The following is a 17,753-nucleotide window of genomic DNA, read 5'->3' as shown; positions in this document are numbered from 1 at the left end:
GAAATAATTTTTCACAACGGTAACAGTCCATCTTACGGAAACGTTTTAAGAGATGTGTTTGTTATGGTGATACTTTGTCCACCCTAATATAATGGATGACGGAAAAATCACTTAGTATCAAATATAAGTATAAATCAATAAAAAATTATCGAAAAAAGTTAATACGTAAACAAATTATTGTTAAATAAATAAAATTAAATAATATTTATTTTTATAAATTAAAATAAAATTTAAAAAATATGCAATGTTGAAACTGAATTTGTAAAATGTATTTGTAATAATAATAATTAATAATAATAACAATAATAATAATTATTATTATTATTACAGCGCATTTCACCAGGAAGCTTTTGTCTATGTCTGGCTTGTCTAAGTGACCAATAATGTTTTAGACATACAGACATAGAAAAACAGATGTGGGTGTGTAAAAATGTAGAAATAATTATCCATTCATAAATGAAAATTTTAGTTTATTTTTGAATATTTTTATTCTTGTATTTTTTCATACATTTATGTAATAATACTCAAGTCACTTTTTGTCCTCCATACACGTTAAATGGGACATACTGTAACGTTGTGTTATTTCAACGACCTCAAGCGATTTAAATGCAACAAGAAACATCCACGCTTCATTGACGTTATATCCAACTACTCGTTGTTACTTGTGTTTTCAATGAACAAGCAACAGAAATCTGGCTTTGCTTTCAGACCTTTAATTTCGCCCACTCTTTCAAGTTGACTGTAAGTCCATGACAGATCTGTCTGATATCAGCCAAAGTGAAAGCGCTGATACTGTTCCAAAACAAATTAGTTACCTTTACTAACCTTTCCATTGTCCCAGACGCTGACAGCAACTTTAACGACCGTGCCAAATTTCTAACAGTAGTCACGTCTATCGTACAACCTCGGCAGAATTAACAACACAAGCTATCAGCATACATAGTAAACGCGAATTCAAAAGTACTGGCAGCGGTGGGATTCGAACCCACGCCCCCGAAGAGACTGGAGCCTTAATCCAGCGCCTTAGACCGCTCGGCCACGCTACCGTGTGTTACCGTGGGGGTCACGTGATTTTATGAAACTGACAGATATTTTGAAAAACGATTTTTCTTTTTGTATTGAAATTTTGATAATGTTCGGCCGATAAAGTAATTATAATGAATAATATTTTCACTAACTAGGTCATGCTTAAGAATATACACCTAGTTCCAATTTGTTATCACTTGTGTCAAAACTAAACACCTTTTGTTACACACGCCATATTCAAAATACAGGCTACAAATAAATCCTACTTTCATGAAAAGTCAGCTTTGATGTAACTTTATATTTAGTCTACCATCATTGATGTGAGGGTGGGTACAATATTAAAACACCTCAAAACTTAGCCGAAACAAAACTTTTAGAGGACAGCTTCAATAAGAACTGGACAATATGTGACCTTAAGTAAGGGTAAGACTTTTTGTAGGTACCATTATGTTAGATTGCAGTAGTTTCAGCTAGGAGTACTTCATAAAACTGAGTGTATCTGATAGCTTTTCCAAATATTCAGTACTGCTACTGGGTTTTCAAGGTGGCAAGAACATTTACATCACATCAATAGTTCGTTAAAAGTCCACAAAGTCCTTTATAATATTTATTAGAAATGTAAAGTATAGCTTGTGGGAAAATAAAACATGCTTTCCACCCCAAACACATCATCTTAAACTATTTGAGAATATAGTCACCTTTAATCATTCTATAACAATAGTACTTTGGTGTCAACACCTTCAGATACAGAAATGCAAAACAGAGCAGTGTCCATTTTAAAAAAAGTTTCAGAGACAGAATGACAATAAAAACAAAACACCCTTAGGGAACATACTAGACATAGATAATGACAGCACACTGTACAATATAAAAAGGAGGTATAGATTTAAACCCATCATAAAATGTGCCAGAATAATGGCAGTTTGAAGCCTGTGGCAGTGAAACCGAAGCGCGCTCGTGGCCCGAGTCTCTTGTGAGGGAGATAAAACAAAGTGGGCGGCCAGGTGGGCTCAGGGTTTCTTGCCGGAGCAGATGGGGGGCAGGACTCGGCGGGAGTTAGTGCGCACCCATGGATGGTCGATGACGCTCTGTAGTGAGAGACGATCAATAGGGTTGTGGCGGAGCAGCTTGGCAATCAGGTCTCGTGCACCGTCTGAGATGTTTTTAGGAAACTTCAAATCCACCTGCAAACAGTAAGATGGTGTTTATTGATTGATTGATGAAATCCGAACAATGAATGGTGCAGTCGAAAATATTTAAATTATTAGGATTTCAAATGAGAGACAGACTGACAGTTAGCTATGAGGTTTGCGGATTAAAATATTTATTTGTAACTCAAAATGTAAAAAGATAATGACTTGTGTCAGATGGTTTTCTCAAACGTTCATTTGGAAAAGCTTTCACATCATATACACATTTGTCAGACTGAGTATATGAGACACCAAATACTAACCTTCATAATTCTTTTGTATGTTTCCGAATGGCTTGCAGTCTCAAAAGGTGGGTTACCCACCAAGCATTCATAGCAGAGGACCCCGATGCACCACAGGTCCACTTTCTCACTGTGGGTGTGGCCCTCAATCATCTCTGGAGGGAGGTAGTCCAGCGTCCCGCACATGGTACGACGTCTGGATGGGTTTAAAAACAAAGAGGTAAGCTTGGGAAAGCAGATCTATGTGATGTGATGCTGTGAGCAGATTCTGACAGAACACAGCGGTGCGTTGTGAAACCTCAATGACACTGTGGGTCCTCACCTCAGAGAGGGTGCATGGACGGACCAACCGAAATCGGCAATTTTCAGTTCTCCACGATAGCCGAGAAGCAGATTCTCCGGCTTGATGTCTCGATGAATCACTTTCTTCTCGTGGCAATACATCAGTGCATCAGATATCTCCTCCATATACTGGAAATGTAAAGAGGTCTCACATATTATGCCTGCCTCATCAAATCACTTTACAAGCAGTTTAACTGTCGCAGACAAATTGTCAGTGTCGATATAAAATAATGAGAGTGTGGTAGAGTTGTAGAGCGCGCCTGCCATCTCAGTTGTTTGGTGTAAGGTGGTCAGAAAACTCAGTCTGAGCTGTTTTAACGTCTTCTCTCATATTGACAAGATAGTAAGTTAAGATATGTTCAGTATCAGAAGTTTTTAGTTTTGGCTCATGCAAAAACTGAAGTTCAATGATGTAAACATTTTCAGCTGTTGTAGTTTCCGTGTTTAATTTGGCATGTATCTGATCCACCAAAGTTTTTTACTAGGAGCAGGATAGGAAATAATCTAAAATCAAATCTAGTTGCAGTCTTACAAATCATGACCCTGCAAGATCTTATAGTGTGTGACTAAAAGCTCACACGGTCTTAAGATGTGAGACGGAGTCAGACTTTGGTGCTTTAAGAGTCCTCTAGCATGTGGGAGGCATTGCCCTGCAACAATTCACAAACTGGGTTCACTGACTAAAACAACACTAGCACAAATCAAAAACTCTTACTGTGGCAGTACGCTGGTCATCAAATCTTCCACATCTCTGCAGCTCCTTGTACATTTCACCACGTGGGGCGTACTCAAGCACCAAGAACACCCTCTTTCGGTCGTGGAAATAGTTGTAGAAGCGCAAGATGTTGGGGTGCCTGAGGAGTAGAAAACAGATTATGTTTTGAGGCAGCCTTTAGCTATGTTTCCAAAACAAACTGGAAGAAATTTTATAGTCGCTATAATTTTATAGTGTGTTAATAGCACAAGATCAACATTTCTATTTGAGCAAGTTGAGTAAACAGAATGAATGTTTTTCTGGTATCCACCTGTTTTGAAACCAAATGCAAAAACACAGAAAATGTTTGTGGAAAATGCACCACCTGGTTGGTCTACAGAGACGTGTGTTTCTGTTTTCATTCAGCTCAAAGAACATTTAACCTTCAAATAATTCTGAAATTCTGAAAAAATATATTACTGAGAAGTTGTACCGAGGGAAAATTTACAGAGCAATGAGCCTATCAAGTAGTTGTTACTTCCCAGTTAAGGAGGGCCAATATATTGTTGAGATTATGAAAATGTTTAACTTACTTGAGATGTGCCTGAATCTCGATCTCCCTCCTCAGTTGATGCTCCACACCCTCCTTCTCCATCTGTGACTTGAACAGCACCTTCAGTGCCACGATGGCCTGCAGCTTCTTCACCCTCGCAAGGTACACATTACCAAATTTACCCTTCCCTAGCGGTCGACCAATGTCAAAGTCATCGATGGAGATCTTCCTGATGAAAAGAACAAATACAAATATTCTCATGTTAATCACTTAAATATATGGAAGCATAATCAAAACCAGAAGTGGCAATAAATATACAATTCAAAAAATACTCAGGAATATACTCACTTTGAGGCTGCACTGGATGAGCTAACACACTCTCTCCCAGGACCTGAAAATTACAATACAATCAAAACAAGCTGATTTTCGGAGGTGTCTGACTGTTGACTGTATGTGAGGAGGGTAATGTTACCTGTGATGGTGTTTTGTTCTGCTCGTGGCTTCACCTGAACACGCTGTGGGCCGGCCACCATGGTGGGGGTTGTGAACTGATATTCAAACACAGAGAATTAGGTTGGTTTTTGTTCAAGCTAATACTAATTTCCAATATTTTTATACACATATCTGCCAAAAAATGCATTCTGATAGTTCAGTCTGTCATAGTTGGGACAACTGATGCTTGAACACATCTTTTTACAAATATTACATCTTACCGGTCGCTGGAAGCCTCTTGGCTCATAATTTTCCTTATTCTGTAAAGGAAAAAGGACAGTTTACATTAACTTACAATACATTTGAGATTATGTGTTTTTGCTAGTCAGTCAGACTTACGCTTAGCTTTGAGTTTTGTTTGCTATTTTAGACAACGGATGCTGAAGTACGTTTTCACCCATGAATTCCTTTTTAGGTGGAGTTGCTTTGCTCAGTTTCTTTATCACCTTTATTGGACCAGAATGATGACTCAAAATGAAGTAAGTGGCGGCTGTGCACTTGATCCAAATATTTTTGAAACTGCAGTATGGTCAAATGCAACATCCAAATGGTAGGAGCTGCAATTGTTTGAGAAGATCACAGCATACCATGACAAATGAAGACCTGTGTTGCTACTGAGAGGCCCCATCTCACAAATCATAATCCAGACACACGGGAACATGCTTGTGTGGTGCCCAAACCACCAAAATCACATCATCATTTATTTATATTTCATTTTTCCAGTGAAAATGAAATGTAAAAATAAATGTTCCCCCTAAAATCACATCTGATGGGGCAATGTCAATATCTGTCAAAACAATTGCTGTATGATTTTTTTTTTTTTTTTTGCACACTGAGCCCGAAACCGGTTCCCCGCGTGCTGTGACTTTCACCTGAATGTGCAAGAAGCTGCTTGTATTAACAGCTGACATCTTCCAGAGAAGCCATTTTGGTTTGCTTTGTGGTGTTTCTTTATTTTTTCTGATATTTTAACCTTTTGGAAAAAAAAATCATATGCATCTTACGGTATTATACAGTCGACGGCAATACCACAAAATAATTTACAGCTTCCCAAAAGACCACAGAATCAAATTCAATACCTCTAAGAGCCCATTTTCAGGAACCTTTTTGTGATAAACTCTACTTTGTATGATCCTAATGTAACACGAGGCAATATTTAACCCTTCAAATGTGTCGTTGTAGAGAACTGGTTCACTACCTTGTAATAAGATAACAAAGGACTATTTTTAAATGCCATACCTTAACAAAAAAAATATACATTCTCAGTTACAGACTTAAATCAACCGCAAATTTTCTGCGGGTTAAGTAAATAACGTTAAGTTCTCTTATGACGTTAAAGTTACTAAAACGATTAAAGGTTGAATAACTGAGGCCACTGTGCGCTGCCGTTGGTACAGTTGCCTCTTGTTGGATGTAACGCATCAATTACCGACCACTCCACGTGTTACTTAAGTTTAAATAACACCCGCTTATGTATATAATTTGCCGCGTATTGATGTTTTAAAGTTTAATTCTGGACAACGTCCTAAAACATGCTAAATTAGCTAAGCAAGGTAGCAAAGCCAATGCTAACATTACCGAGTTAGCTCGAGTCCGTGCCCCGCTTAAGCGGTATAATTTGCGCTAACACGAAGCGTTACTTGCACTCAACTGTTGCTCGATCTCGTTTCTCTATCAAACAATACAAAACAAAAGTTACCTGCATCGTAGTAAAGAATTGTAGTATGAACGTTTTAGCAGAGAAAGCTCGGTGTTGCTATTTTGAACTTTCTCGGCCGCCAACGTTTTCAAAAAGCTGCCGTTCTCGAACCTGATTGGTCGGTGTGCCGCTCAGAGAGCGCTCCCATTGGCCAGAACTGTCAGACGAAAACGCCTCTGATTGGTCTTCTTCTTCTTTTAGATTTCCGGCTGGCTAGATGCCTTGCAGCATGTTGCTGCCGCCCACAGGTCAGTCTTGGTATCACTCTGTTTCACAGTAATCCTGAGGAAGATGCGAAGTTCACGACTGCTTCCAAAATCTGCAGCTGGTCGTCGTTGGGATTTAGTTTAGTTTATTCACACATCATCAGCATAAGATACAGCATATATACAGTAGACACGTTCACAATGACTGGATGCGTGAAAGGGTCGCCCCAAGGAAGCTATTTAAAGCTTTAGAGTCCTACAAATGAAGTGGTAACAGACAAGATATTGGCCAGATATCCTTTGAGTATAACAACATACAAACAGGCATATAACAGACACACAACAGCTAATCCCAGCACCCTGGTTACATTAGATTAGTAGGTACAATCAAGATATAATTAAAATTTATGCAACATTGATGGAGAGAGATCAATGATCAGTAAATTAATCATACAATCATAGAAGTTGCATTTTTAGCTTTTTCTTGAAGATGGAGATGGGATGTTGATGACCTTATAAAAAGTCCCAAATAATATTTATTAGAAACACAAATACATGAGACCCATTAGTTGAATTTTGATCTTAAATTGCTCTTTTTTGTGAGTGTGTGGGGTTTTTTTGTTTGTTTAAATCTTTTTTGTTTCATTTTTCTTTTTCTTTTAGATTTTAATGCATGGACTATTTTTTGCTTTTAATTCTTAAGGTAACATTTTCTGATTATATTTACCTACTTTTACCTAAGTTACATCCTTTACTTGCAACTGAGTGCGATGTTGTTATTATTTTTTTCAAAAATAGTTTGTTTCAAATTTTTATTTTATTTTTTCTTTAATTTTTTTCCTGCATGGGATATTTTTGCTGTTATATAATCAAGTGATTATTTCTGATTGTATTTACCGACCTTTACATAGGTTACATCCTTTATTGTATCAGTCTTAATCTGTTGAATTTGGCGAATGGCGATTTGTTTTATCTCCATGGTAACAGTTATACGAGAAAGAGGGTCAAAGTTCAGGCTGCAGTTTTATGAAGAAGCAGTATGTCCTGATTGTGTGCATACTGCATGTAACAGTACATACTTTACGAGGACAGCTATAGTACATATTATATTAAAAGTAAAAATAAAGAGTGATTATCAGTGACCTGCTGTTCACCTGACGGCCGTGAGGTGGCATTATGGTTTCATCACGGTGATTTATATTAGGCTCCACCACTTCCTTATTGTCATAAAATTGGCAGGTGTTTAGAGAAAGGAAGACTGCTTTTTAGCCAAGAGACCCGCAGTGTCCAGCACACAGGTGGTGTGTGATTTAACCCTCGCAGTGCGGGTCGGTGGGTCCTGCAGTCAGCGGGCAGCTGTTTCCTGGGGATCTCTGATGTAGACGCAACCTGTGTGCGTCTGGATATCAGTCCGTGTCCAAGCTTTAAGTACTTTTGTTTGGAGAATGGATGAATTTAAAGGCTGTAATCTGGACTACATACCCGAAAACATTTTAATAGACGTGTTGTCGTATTTGAGCGTGCGAGAGCTCGTGAGAGCCGGAAGGTGAGATAAATGTAACTTTGTCGACAGTATTTTGCTCGTCTTGTGAAACAAAAGTCAGTGCCAGCTGCGCCTTTGTTGTGACTGCTGTGAGCTGATGAAGTTGTTTTTGTGTGTTGTGTGGTGTCTTTCAGAGTGTGTAAGAGGTGGAGACGCCTCGTGAGGGACCAGAGACTGTGGAGACTCGTGGATCTGTCTGCATGGAAAGGGGTGAGGATGTTAGAGGAGACGAGGCTTCACCCTTTCTCCTGTAATGTGTCTCTAAAAACAGTGTTTATTTTATTTAGGATCATGGCCACACCACATGACTACAATAAATAAATCTACACAGTCTGATGAAACTGCTAATGCGTGAAAATCACGTGTACTAGTAGCAATAACTGAGAGTCAACACTCACCTCTGTCTTTGAGAACAAAAACAAGTTAAAACTTGATGTGATGAAGTTAAGCTTTGACAGTCACATCAGGTCAATGACAAACCGTGCACGCTACCAACCTGCACACAGAAGAATTAGAGGATTAAGGTGTCCATGCCTTTATTTCTCAGGTCTTAAAAAAAATGCATATTCAGAATGCTGCTGCTAAAATAATCAATCTTTCTCCTTTTTCAGACTTTTGAGATAAAGTAAACAAACGTATGTGTGCTAAAAATTAAGTTAAACGTCCCTTCACTCTTAAAAGATTTTGCGGGCCCATTTAAGTGGAAATTGTCATGTACAATACAAGAGTCTTTACAGTAAATAAGAGTACTGAACACATTGCTGTGACACTCAGGGCTCGGCGCTGGCCTGCAGTGTGTCATAGAATAAAAATAGAAAAGTTTTCTGTTGTAATTAATTCTTTATGAATTAAATGTTGCTTGCTACATGTAATGTTAATAGAATAATTACACCATTTGGTTCTGTGTAAGTGTTGCTTTCACCATACAGCTCTGTCTGTCACAACCATAACAGGAAGAGGAGAGCGCTTTTGTTTTCCCGAGTTGCTAAAAGTATCCGTGTAGGTCTCCAGTCTCCAGTAGTAGAATTGGGGGACGGTGGAGCAACCAAAGTAAATGCAGTAAACAAAATATGGTGTGCCTTGTGTTGTAGTTAGTTGCTAAGCTCTGTGTAAAACAGAACGATCTGGTTTTCTTTGTGACAGCGGCACCAACAATAACACCACTTAAAAACGCTGAGTTGGGGAAAGTTGAAAAGTTGTCTGTTTCCCCTTGAAGTACAAATACATAAAATACATCTCTGACTGTCTTTTATCAAATGAACCCACTTGGCCTCTCAGGTCATCTGGCACCAGTGTGTGTGTGTGTTTCCAGACCATTTTAGCCCCGACAAAATACAGAGAAGAAGCATTCAGTTATTTTGCTTCTCAGAACTGGAACAAATTTCCAGGAGAAACTAGACTTACCCTGAATTTGACTATTAAGAAATCCTTTAGTTCAAGGGCCACATATTAGATAAAATACCACATTTTCAATTTTATTTCACAAAATGTAAACAAACATTGGCTTAGAAAACAAAGAAATAAAACATAATTCAAGAGTTGAGGGGACTTCAAAATAAAAGCTCTGTGTTGAAAATTCACTTTGCTTCAAAATACTGTTTCATTTTCTTACAAACTAGACACATTCACAAGTCACCTGTGGTCCACTCAGAGTAGAACAGCGACCGGACCGCGACCCACCAGTTGGGGACCGTTGCTCTATACTGTGCCTGTACTGTGTTGGTGTATTTCCTGTGAAGCACTTTGAGTGGCCTTTATTTCTAAAATGTGCTCCACAGGTAACCCTGTCTGGCCGTTGGCTCTTGTTGAAGTAAATGCTCTTCCACGTGTTGTGCCTGTACATTTATTGACTGCTCCGTCTCTCTTCTGCCTCCCACCCCTCTCAGGTGACGTCCCGAATCCTGTGGCTCCTGCTGCGTCAGTACCTGGGCTGTGGACTGAGGTGCCTTCGGTTGCGTGGTTTGCTGCTTTCTGCTCGAGGTGGCTCCTTCCTCTCTGAGTCTTGGCTCAAAGCTTTGTCCACGAAGTGCCCTCGCCTGAGTAAACTCTACCTCCTGCACACAGACCTCAGGTGTCTGCCCAGCTGCCAGCTCCTGCCTCCGTCTCTGCAGGTGCTGGAGCTGTGCGGCTGTGAGCTGCCTCTCGACTTTTTCAACCAGACTGTGATTTCACCTGCTCGCCCCCAAGAAGCCACATCCAGCGCTCAGCAGCAAGGAAAGGATCGGAAAGGAAAAGTGCAGGGCTCTCCGTCAGGGATCGGTATTGAGAGGTTAGTCCTAAACAATGTGCCCTCTTTCACAGACCAGCATCTGCAGAGTTTGACATCGTGGGAGAGGCTCAGCCGGTTGGAGCTGCGCGACACCTTTCGAGTGTCGGCTAACGGGCTCAGGAGCTGCGCTGCCAAGGACGGCGGCTGTGGGGTGGAGGGGCTTTCGAGACTCAAGTTCCTGGAAATAGGCATCACTGGGCGACAAGGCTACCAGTTACAGATGGCGTCCCTGGGTTTGGGGGCGGGATGGATCGGGCTGGAGGAGCTGAGTCTGGGGGGTAAGGAGGTGGGGCCCGGTTTGCTGTGTGCCAGCCGACTGAAGGACCTGAAGAGTCTGTGCCTGTGGGCCTGCACGCTCAACGAGACGCAGGTGGTGCGGAGCTGCAGGATGTTCCGCGGGCTCCGCAGGCTGGAGTTTCTGGACGTGATCTTCCTGCCTCGGCAGTGTCCACCAGTCGTGGAGGGCGAGGCCGGCGGTGGTGAGGAGCAGGACGACGAGGAAGCTGCAGGAGAAGATAACAGTAACGATGAGAACAAAACACTAGACATGAACGATCCCATTCCCAGTCTGCGTCGCTCGCTGGCCGTCCTGCTGCCGTCCTGCACCGTAGTTTTTACTAACTGCTCCGTTCAGATCAATGCAGACTAATCAGGTCTGTAATACAAGAGGCCGCGATCAATACTGTTCGCTGTCGCACAGATATATGTCCTTTTATGTAGCGTTATAGACATAACATTTAGCATTGTGTCTTTAGGCACATAGGCGTACAAAATATTACAATCATGTTTTAGATCCTCATTAGGAACGTCCCAGTCAAGTACTTTTGGCTCGATCCCGGTCTGAGTCAGCTGATATTGAGTATCTGCTGATATTTAGTCCTGATCCGATACTTGTATTTACCTGCTGATGATGCAGCGGCACAGTACACACTTCACATACTTTAGAGTGATACAAAGTGCAGCGTTTTGTGTTTTTAACAAAGTAAACAAACCAAAAAATGTCTTCAGAAATTGCTCTTAAATCCACGTAGTGTAGCATTGTAATAAAAGTACAGAAAACCATAAATGAGTAACATAATCACAGTTTCACTTCAAAGTCGGGTTTCAGCTGAACTTGAACTTGAACTAAACCTCTGAAACTTGAGAAAATTGGTTTGATTTTTTTGTCAACTGTTTTTTTTTTGTTTGTTTGTTTGTTTTGGGAAAAAAATGACGACCAACTTGGCAAGACGTATCTAGCAAATTAGCAAAATTATTACTAAAAAGTGACAAAGAAATGACCTGAAAGTTCGCTGTGGGGGATCATAAGATATTAAAAATAAATAAATAAATAAATAGGAAAAAAATCTGCACTTCAAGGTTATTTTTTTCTTTTTTTTTTAAATTTTCAGGTAACTTTTTTGAAACTTTTTACACATTTCTTGCCCTTTCTTTGGCCATTTCTTAAGTTTCTTGTTGCTTTCGTCCCATGTTTTTTTTAAAGCATTGCTCTGATTTCAAAGGGTGTACGGCTCGATCTAAAGTTAAAACTACAATTCTTATGTTCATGTGATTTTACACTAAAGAAAACATATATAATAATATATACAGTGTCTGCCAATAAATCCCCCTTAATCCTACACACTGAAGTTTGCATTTTGGTTTTGATGAGATATTTCCAGAGCATTTGTTTTTTCAAACTTGAATAGATCTTGTATCTTGTAATATAGCACAATTTGAATGGAATTTAACAGAAATGTCCGTTGTCTAATCCAACAAACTAAAAATAAGGTCCTTCATCACATCTTGCTCTTCGATTCGTAACATCTCTTTAGAGACTCACGTTAAAGTTAGAGCTATGACATTACAGAGAGTTTGGGAAATTCTCTGATGGTAGACAAATATTTATCATCTCATGATATACGTCATTATATCGTCAAACGCTGCTGCTTTACTGAGTGTCCTCAAGGTAAATCAGAGTCTCACTTCCAAATTTAATGCTCACAATCAGACAAAAAACTTGTTTTTAATTAGCTCCATTAAACCTCTGTCATAAGGAAAATGCACAAAATATTTACCATCACTTCACACAGACTGTAAAGACATGAGCAGGCGTCGGTTACAACGGAAGAAAACTGAAACAATGATCCACCTGTTTCCTGTTTCAACGCATGCATTCAGAGGATATTTTGAAGTAGGAGTTTGGTTTTGGTGTTAAAGAGCAACAGCACAACACATTTAAATAAATCTTTATCAAGTCCCAGTTCACTCGCACTCTCCTGTTTTTTGTTTTTTTAATATGATTTTTAGGAATTATGAAGTAATAAGTGGTAATTGTCTGTTTATTGTATAAATAAGGAAAACAATGAAGATCTTTGTGTCTTTGACATGAATTGTGTTGCATTTGAACCAGCCATTACGATTTTAACCTTTAGAAATATAAATGAGAACTTGTTTTGAATAAACTTATTTTGAACAAATAAATCTTTAAGTATTGTTGGTCTTTGTTTTTCATCATTCTCTAAAAACACATTATTAAAGATCTTTATATTTTGAGTGATAGACTTCTCGTGAAACATTGGTTGATCAACACGCTCACACAAAGCAACTTAATAACATCTAAATATCGTGCTGCTTCCACATGGGGGAAATTTCCTAAAATCGTAAAAACGTCCCAAAATCTTAGAAATGTTCCAAAATCCCAGAGACGTGTGAAAATCCTAGAATTGTGCTGTATTCCTACAAATGTCCTAAGTTCATAGAAACATCCTAGAAATGGACATTTCTAGGATTTTCAGATGTGTCTTTTCTTTCTAAAGTCCTAGAAATGTCCTTCTATCATAGAAATGTGCTTAAATCCAAGCAACATGATAAAGTCCTATAAATGTCCTACATTTATAGAAATGTCCTAAAATCCTAGAAAAACTTACTAAAATCATAGAAATATACTTAAGTCAGAAATATACTAAAGTCCTAGAAATGTCCCAAAATCCTGGAAATGACCTGAAATCATAGAAACGTCCTAAAATCATAGAAATGTCCTAAACTCCTATAAATGTCCTTCATTCATAGAAATGTCCTGAAATCCAAGAAAATGTCCTAAAATCATAGAAATATACTAAAGTCCCAGAAATGTCCTAAAATCCTAGAAACGTCTTAAAATCATAGAAATATACTTAAGTCACAGAAATATACTAAAGTTCTAGAAATGTCCTAAAATCCTAGAAATGTCCTAAAGTCCTACATTCGTAGTGTTCATTCATGAACAGATCATGTCCTGAAATCCAAGAAATGTCCTGAAATCATAGAAATATACTAAAGTCCAAGAAATGTCCTAAAATCCTGAAAATGTCATACAATCGTAGAAATGTCTCAAAATCCTTGAAACGTCCTAAAACAGTAGAAACATGTCTGGCGCTGCTCAGACCACAGACTGTAAATAAAGATCACATCCATACAGATGTATTATTTTACAGTCTGACTGACCTGCTGTCCTCCTGCTGTAGGAGGTAATAAACAGCAGATGGCGCCACTGCGACATCAAAGATGCGATCTGCAGTCAAAACACAGAAGAAGAAGACGAACCTGAGCCGTCCAGTGCGCCTGCGCCGTTTACCGGACAAGATGGCGACCAGCAATGGTGGGGGAATGGAGGTGGACGGAGCAGGCGAGTATTTCTCACTTACCTCACACTTTCTGCCCGATATCAACATGAGCGTGAACGCAGGTCGACTCACATGAAGCACTTTTATGTTGCGAGTGAGCGTAATTGACGGATTAGTGGTGTTTTAGATCGGCAGTTAGCGAGCGTGCTAACACAAGCGCGTCACCGATCACGACTCTGCGAGAAAAAACTGTCAACAAATTCATCACTGCGCGTCTGAGTCAGTTTAATTATACATATTACAGATATAACTGCTCAGAGACAGACATGAAAACCTAAATGTGTCAGCGCGGGCATGTTCAAGTGACCAACAGGCTCAATCTGCAGCGTTAGTCAGGGCTGGTCCGATATATCGGCCGATCTCTAGCGTCCAGTATTTAATATTTCAATAAATATGTTTAGGATTTTACTGACAGTTGTCTTAGGTATACGTTTCCAGCAGTTTGTCACTGAATAACTGTCACATATGCTTTATTTTATACATTAAATACATTGTATATTCCGTTATTGTTATTCTAGATTGTCTCGTTTATTGTTGTCGCTTTGCGCACGTTTGTACCATCACAAGTAAATAAAAATATAAGTACAAGAGGAGTGAACAATAAGCACAGTATGTAAATATTTACTCATTGAAAATTATGTATAGTATGCCGAATATGTAATTGTGTACAAATATAAATGTAAGAAATACAGTAACAGACAATTAGCACTAATATGTGAGTATTTAAGTTTTAATATAGATAATGTGCTGTGTGTGTAGCGAGTGTAAAATATAATAACTGTGCCTGCTACAATGAAATGTATAAAATCAGAATGCAAGTTAAATAAACAAGACAATCAAGAATAATAACAGAATATACAATGTGCTAAATATAGCACACAGTGCTGTGAAAAAGTATTTGCCCCCTCACAAATTTCTTACTTTTTTTGCACCTTTGTCACTCTAAGCCATTTCAGATCAAGCAAACTTAAATAAGTTAACTCACAAGTAAACACAAAATGCAGTTTTAAGTGCCGATTTTATTTATTAAGGGAAAAAAAGCCATCTGAACCTACATGGCCCATGTGAAAAAGTAATTGCCGCCTACACCTAAAAGCTGGTTGAACCACCTTTAGCAGCAACAACTGCAGTCAAGCGTTTGCGATAACTTGCAGAGTCTTTCACATCGCTGTGGAGGAATTTTGGGCCACTCTTCTTTGCATAGTTGTTTTAAATCGGCCACATTGGAGGGTTTCCGAGCATGAACCGCCTTTCTAAAGGTCATACCACAGCATCTCATTTGGGTTCAGGTCTGGACTTTGACTAGGCCACTCCAAAACCCTCATTTTGGTTTTTTTAAGCCATTCAGAAGTGGACTTGCTGGTGTGCTTTGGATCGTTGTCCTGCTGCAGAACCCACGTGCGCTTCGTCTTGAGGTCACGAACTGATGGCCGGACGTTCTCCTTCAGGATCTGTTGGTAGAGAGCAGAGTTCACGGTTCCTTCAATCACAGCAAGTCGTCCAGGTCCTGAAGCAGCAAAGCAGCCCCAAACCATCACACAACCACCCCCACGTTTCACTGTTGGCATGACGTTCTTTTTATCAAATGCTGTGTTCATTTTACACCAGATGTTACGGGATGCACTCCTTCCAAAAAGTTCAACTTTGGTTTCATCAGTCCACAGAATATTTTCCCAAAAGCTTTGGGGATCATTAAGATGTTTTTTGGCAAGAGTGAGACGAGCCTTTAGGTTTTTTTTTTTTTGTCAGCAGTGGCTTTCGTCTTGGACCTCTGATATGCAGGCCATTTTTGCAGAGTCTCTCTCTTATGGTTGAGTCATGAACACTGACCTTTACTGAGGTGAGTGAGGCCTGCAGTTGTTTAGATGTTGTTCTGGGTTCCTTTGTGACCTCTTAAATCAGTCGTCGCTGTGCTCTTTGGGTAATTTTTGTAGGCCGGCCACTCCTGGGAAGGTTCACCACAGTACCATGCTTTCTCCATTTGTGGATAATGCCTCTCACCGTGGTTCGCTGGAGTCCGAAAAGATTTAGAAATGGCTTTGTAACCTTTTCCAGACTGAGACGTGTCAATTACTTGATTTGAAAGGTCTGGCAGCAATCAGGCCTGGGTGTGGCTATGAAATTGAACTCAGCTTTCCACAATAATATGATTAATCACAATTACCTCATTATTTAACAAGGGGGGCAACTACTTTTTCACAGAGGATCATGTAGGTTCGGATAGTATTTTTCTCGTAACAAATAAAATCATCACAGAAAAACTGCATTTTATGTTTATTTGGGTTATCTTTGTTTAATATTTGAATTTGTTTGATGATCTGAAACAGTTGAGTGTGACACACATGCAAAAAAGTAAGAAATCAGGAAGGGGACAAATACTTTTTTGCAGCGCTGTATGTGACAGTTATTCAGTGACACACTGCTGGAAAATGTATAAACATATTTATTAAAATATTAAATACTGGATGGTAGAGATCGGCCGATATATCGGACCAGCCCTTAAAGGAATAAAAAATAAAATTAAAAAAATATAATTTTCATATCACAGTGTACTTTGGGACCGGTGTACCACTGCAAACGTAATGTCAGTATTTGTATTTTAAAAATGTTGCATTAATAAACAAAACATTTTTATGCAAAATAAAATATTGGCTTGCTGGTTTATTGATCTGCCTCTATTATCATTATTAGGTCTGTATTAGTTTGGCTCCAAACACACATCACTGAATCTCTGCTTTTTTTCTCCTGGTTTTTCATTGTGTAAATATTTTGTGGATGCACTAATAGTCAACTGTACAGTATTATTGCAATATTAATGTTGAGGTTGGTCAAAAATATCAATATTTAGTTTTCTCTCCTGGCCCTAAATCTGATTGTGTTTCCTGATTAGATGATCAGTCCTCTATAAACTGTCAGGAAATTGTGAAAAATGTGCTGTAGATGTCTGTAGTTCCCAGAGCCTGAGGTGACACCCTCAAATAGCTTGTTTTTTCGTTGGATTTATTTTTTTTTTTTTGGTGTTAAAGACCCTGTTCTTTGTGTCTGTGTGTCTGTAGCCAGCCCCAGTGTTATGGCCTCAGGGGTTACTGGAAGCGTCTCCGTGGCCTTACACCCTCTGGTCATCCTCAACATATCCGACCACTGGATTCGCATCCGCTCGCAGGAGGGACGACCGATGCAGGGTACGTATTTACGGCTCGTCTCATGTTCTCATGAGTTATTCTATAACTGAGCGAAATGAAACTGGTTATTATTTCAGTATGTTGACAAGATGTCTGAAAAAAGAATTACTGTGTTAGTCGGACTAAAACTGGACTTTTAAAATACATCTAAATATTTTAGTCTGACTGAAATTGTACTGAATTGAATTCCTCGAAATTGGACTAATACAGCGAGACAATTTGATTCAGAGTCAAGATATTCTGTCACGCACACACGTCAGTCGAACGTTAACAGGATTAGATGTTCTGCATCTGCTCCTATCTGCTGCGTCTGTCTGCTTCGGTGTACTTTGGTGTAAACACTGAGGAGGCACGTGTTATTAATTTCACTTAGGTGAGAGACGTACAACTTGAAAAGGTAGTGTTTTATATTTATTTTAATTAAAAACGTCACGCTTCAGCCACACCCCTCCTCTGATGAATAAAGTACAGTCTCCACAACATCAGCACAGATTCTCAGTGCGTACTGCAGTACTGCAGTACTGCTGTACTGCTGTACTGCAGTACTGCAGTACTGCTGTACTGCTGTACTGCAGTACTGCAGTACTGCTGTACTACCATGGATGGTGCTGCAACAAGACATATTTTAGCCACCTAGAAAAATCCATATCAGTTTAATTGTACACTGTGTT

The 17,753-nt window shown here is 39.2% G+C and overlaps 3 protein-coding genes and 1 non-coding gene across 4 annotated transcripts in view; 2 read left to right on the top strand and 2 right to left on the bottom strand.

Moving 5' to 3' along the window:
• Positions 1–964: 964 nt before the first annotated feature.
• Positions 965–1,046, bottom strand: trnal-aag (transfer RNA leucine (anticodon AAG)). The gene has a single exon. It is a non-coding gene; the product is annotated as a tRNA-Leu (tRNA).
• A 574-nt stretch (positions 1,047–1,620) lies between these two features.
• aurkb (aurora kinase B) lies at positions 1,621–6,380 on the bottom strand. The gene is made up of 9 exons (XM_042493297.2): positions 6,239–6,380; positions 4,761–4,799; positions 4,520–4,595; positions 4,396–4,438; positions 4,088–4,276; positions 3,516–3,654; positions 2,781–2,929; positions 2,480–2,654; positions 1,621–2,210 (listed from the first exon to the last, which is right to left on the bottom strand). Exons 1-9 carry the CDS (start codon positions 6,242–6,244, stop codon positions 2,037–2,039), a joined length of 990 nt encoding a protein of 329 aa, XP_042349231.1. The 5' UTR covers positions 6,245–6,380; the 3' UTR covers positions 1,621–2,036.
• A 1,274-nt stretch (positions 6,381–7,654) lies between these two features.
• Positions 7,655–12,719, top strand: fbxl12 (F-box and leucine rich repeat protein 12). The gene is made up of 3 exons (XM_042493454.2): positions 7,655–7,990; positions 8,122–8,197; positions 9,874–12,719. The coding sequence occupies exons 1-3, from the start codon at positions 7,890–7,892 to the stop codon at positions 10,903–10,905; spliced, it is 1,209 nt and encodes a 402-aa protein (XP_042349388.1). The 5' UTR covers positions 7,655–7,889; the 3' UTR covers positions 10,906–12,719.
• Positions 12,720–13,771: 1,052 nt separating this feature from the next.
• Positions 13,772–17,753, top strand: part of cops6 (COP9 signalosome subunit 6) — a 40,175-nt gene continuing 36,193 nt past the window's right edge. Inside the window, exons 1-2 of the mRNA XM_042493396.2 lie at positions 13,772–13,902; positions 16,957–17,082. Coding sequence (XP_042349330.2) covers positions 13,782–13,902; positions 16,957–17,082 — 247 coding nt within the window. The 5' untranslated portion in view covers positions 13,772–13,781. The remainder of the gene's footprint in view (positions 13,903–16,956; positions 17,083–17,753) is intronic.

The sequence above is a fragment of the Plectropomus leopardus genome, chromosome 8 (assembly GCF_026936395.1).
Source record: "Plectropomus leopardus strain MGB_pleo_1.0 chromosome 8, ASM2693639v1, whole genome shotgun sequence".
Taxonomy (NCBI): Eukaryota; Metazoa; Chordata; class Actinopteri; order Perciformes; family Serranidae; genus Plectropomus; species Plectropomus leopardus.
The sequence above is the reverse complement of the archived record's forward strand: the minus strand, read 5'-3'. Positions and strand labels throughout refer to the sequence as shown.

Bases quoted from the DNA above. Each gene is read 5' to 3' on its own strand.
- aurkb (XM_042493297.2), bottom strand. The intron at 4,439-4,519 runs GTAACATTACCC...TGTAATTTTCAG, and splicing joins AGAACAAAACACCATCACAG to GTCCTGGGAGAGAGTGTGTT. The intron at 2,930-3,515 runs GTAAGAGTTTTT...TTACATTTCCAG, and splicing joins ATGACCAGCGTACTGCCACA to TATATGGAGGAGATATCTGA.
- fbxl12 (XM_042493454.2), top strand. From the start codon at position 7,890: ATGGATGAATTTAAAGGCTGTAATCTGGACTACATACCCGAAAACATT. The intron at 7,991-8,121 runs GTGAGATAAATG...GGTGTCTTTCAG, and splicing joins GAGCTCGTGAGAGCCGGAAG to AGTGTGTAAGAGGTGGAGAC. The intron at 8,198-9,873 runs GTGAGGATGTTA...CACCCCTCTCAG, and splicing joins ATCTGTCTGCATGGAAAGGG to GTGACGTCCCGAATCCTGTG.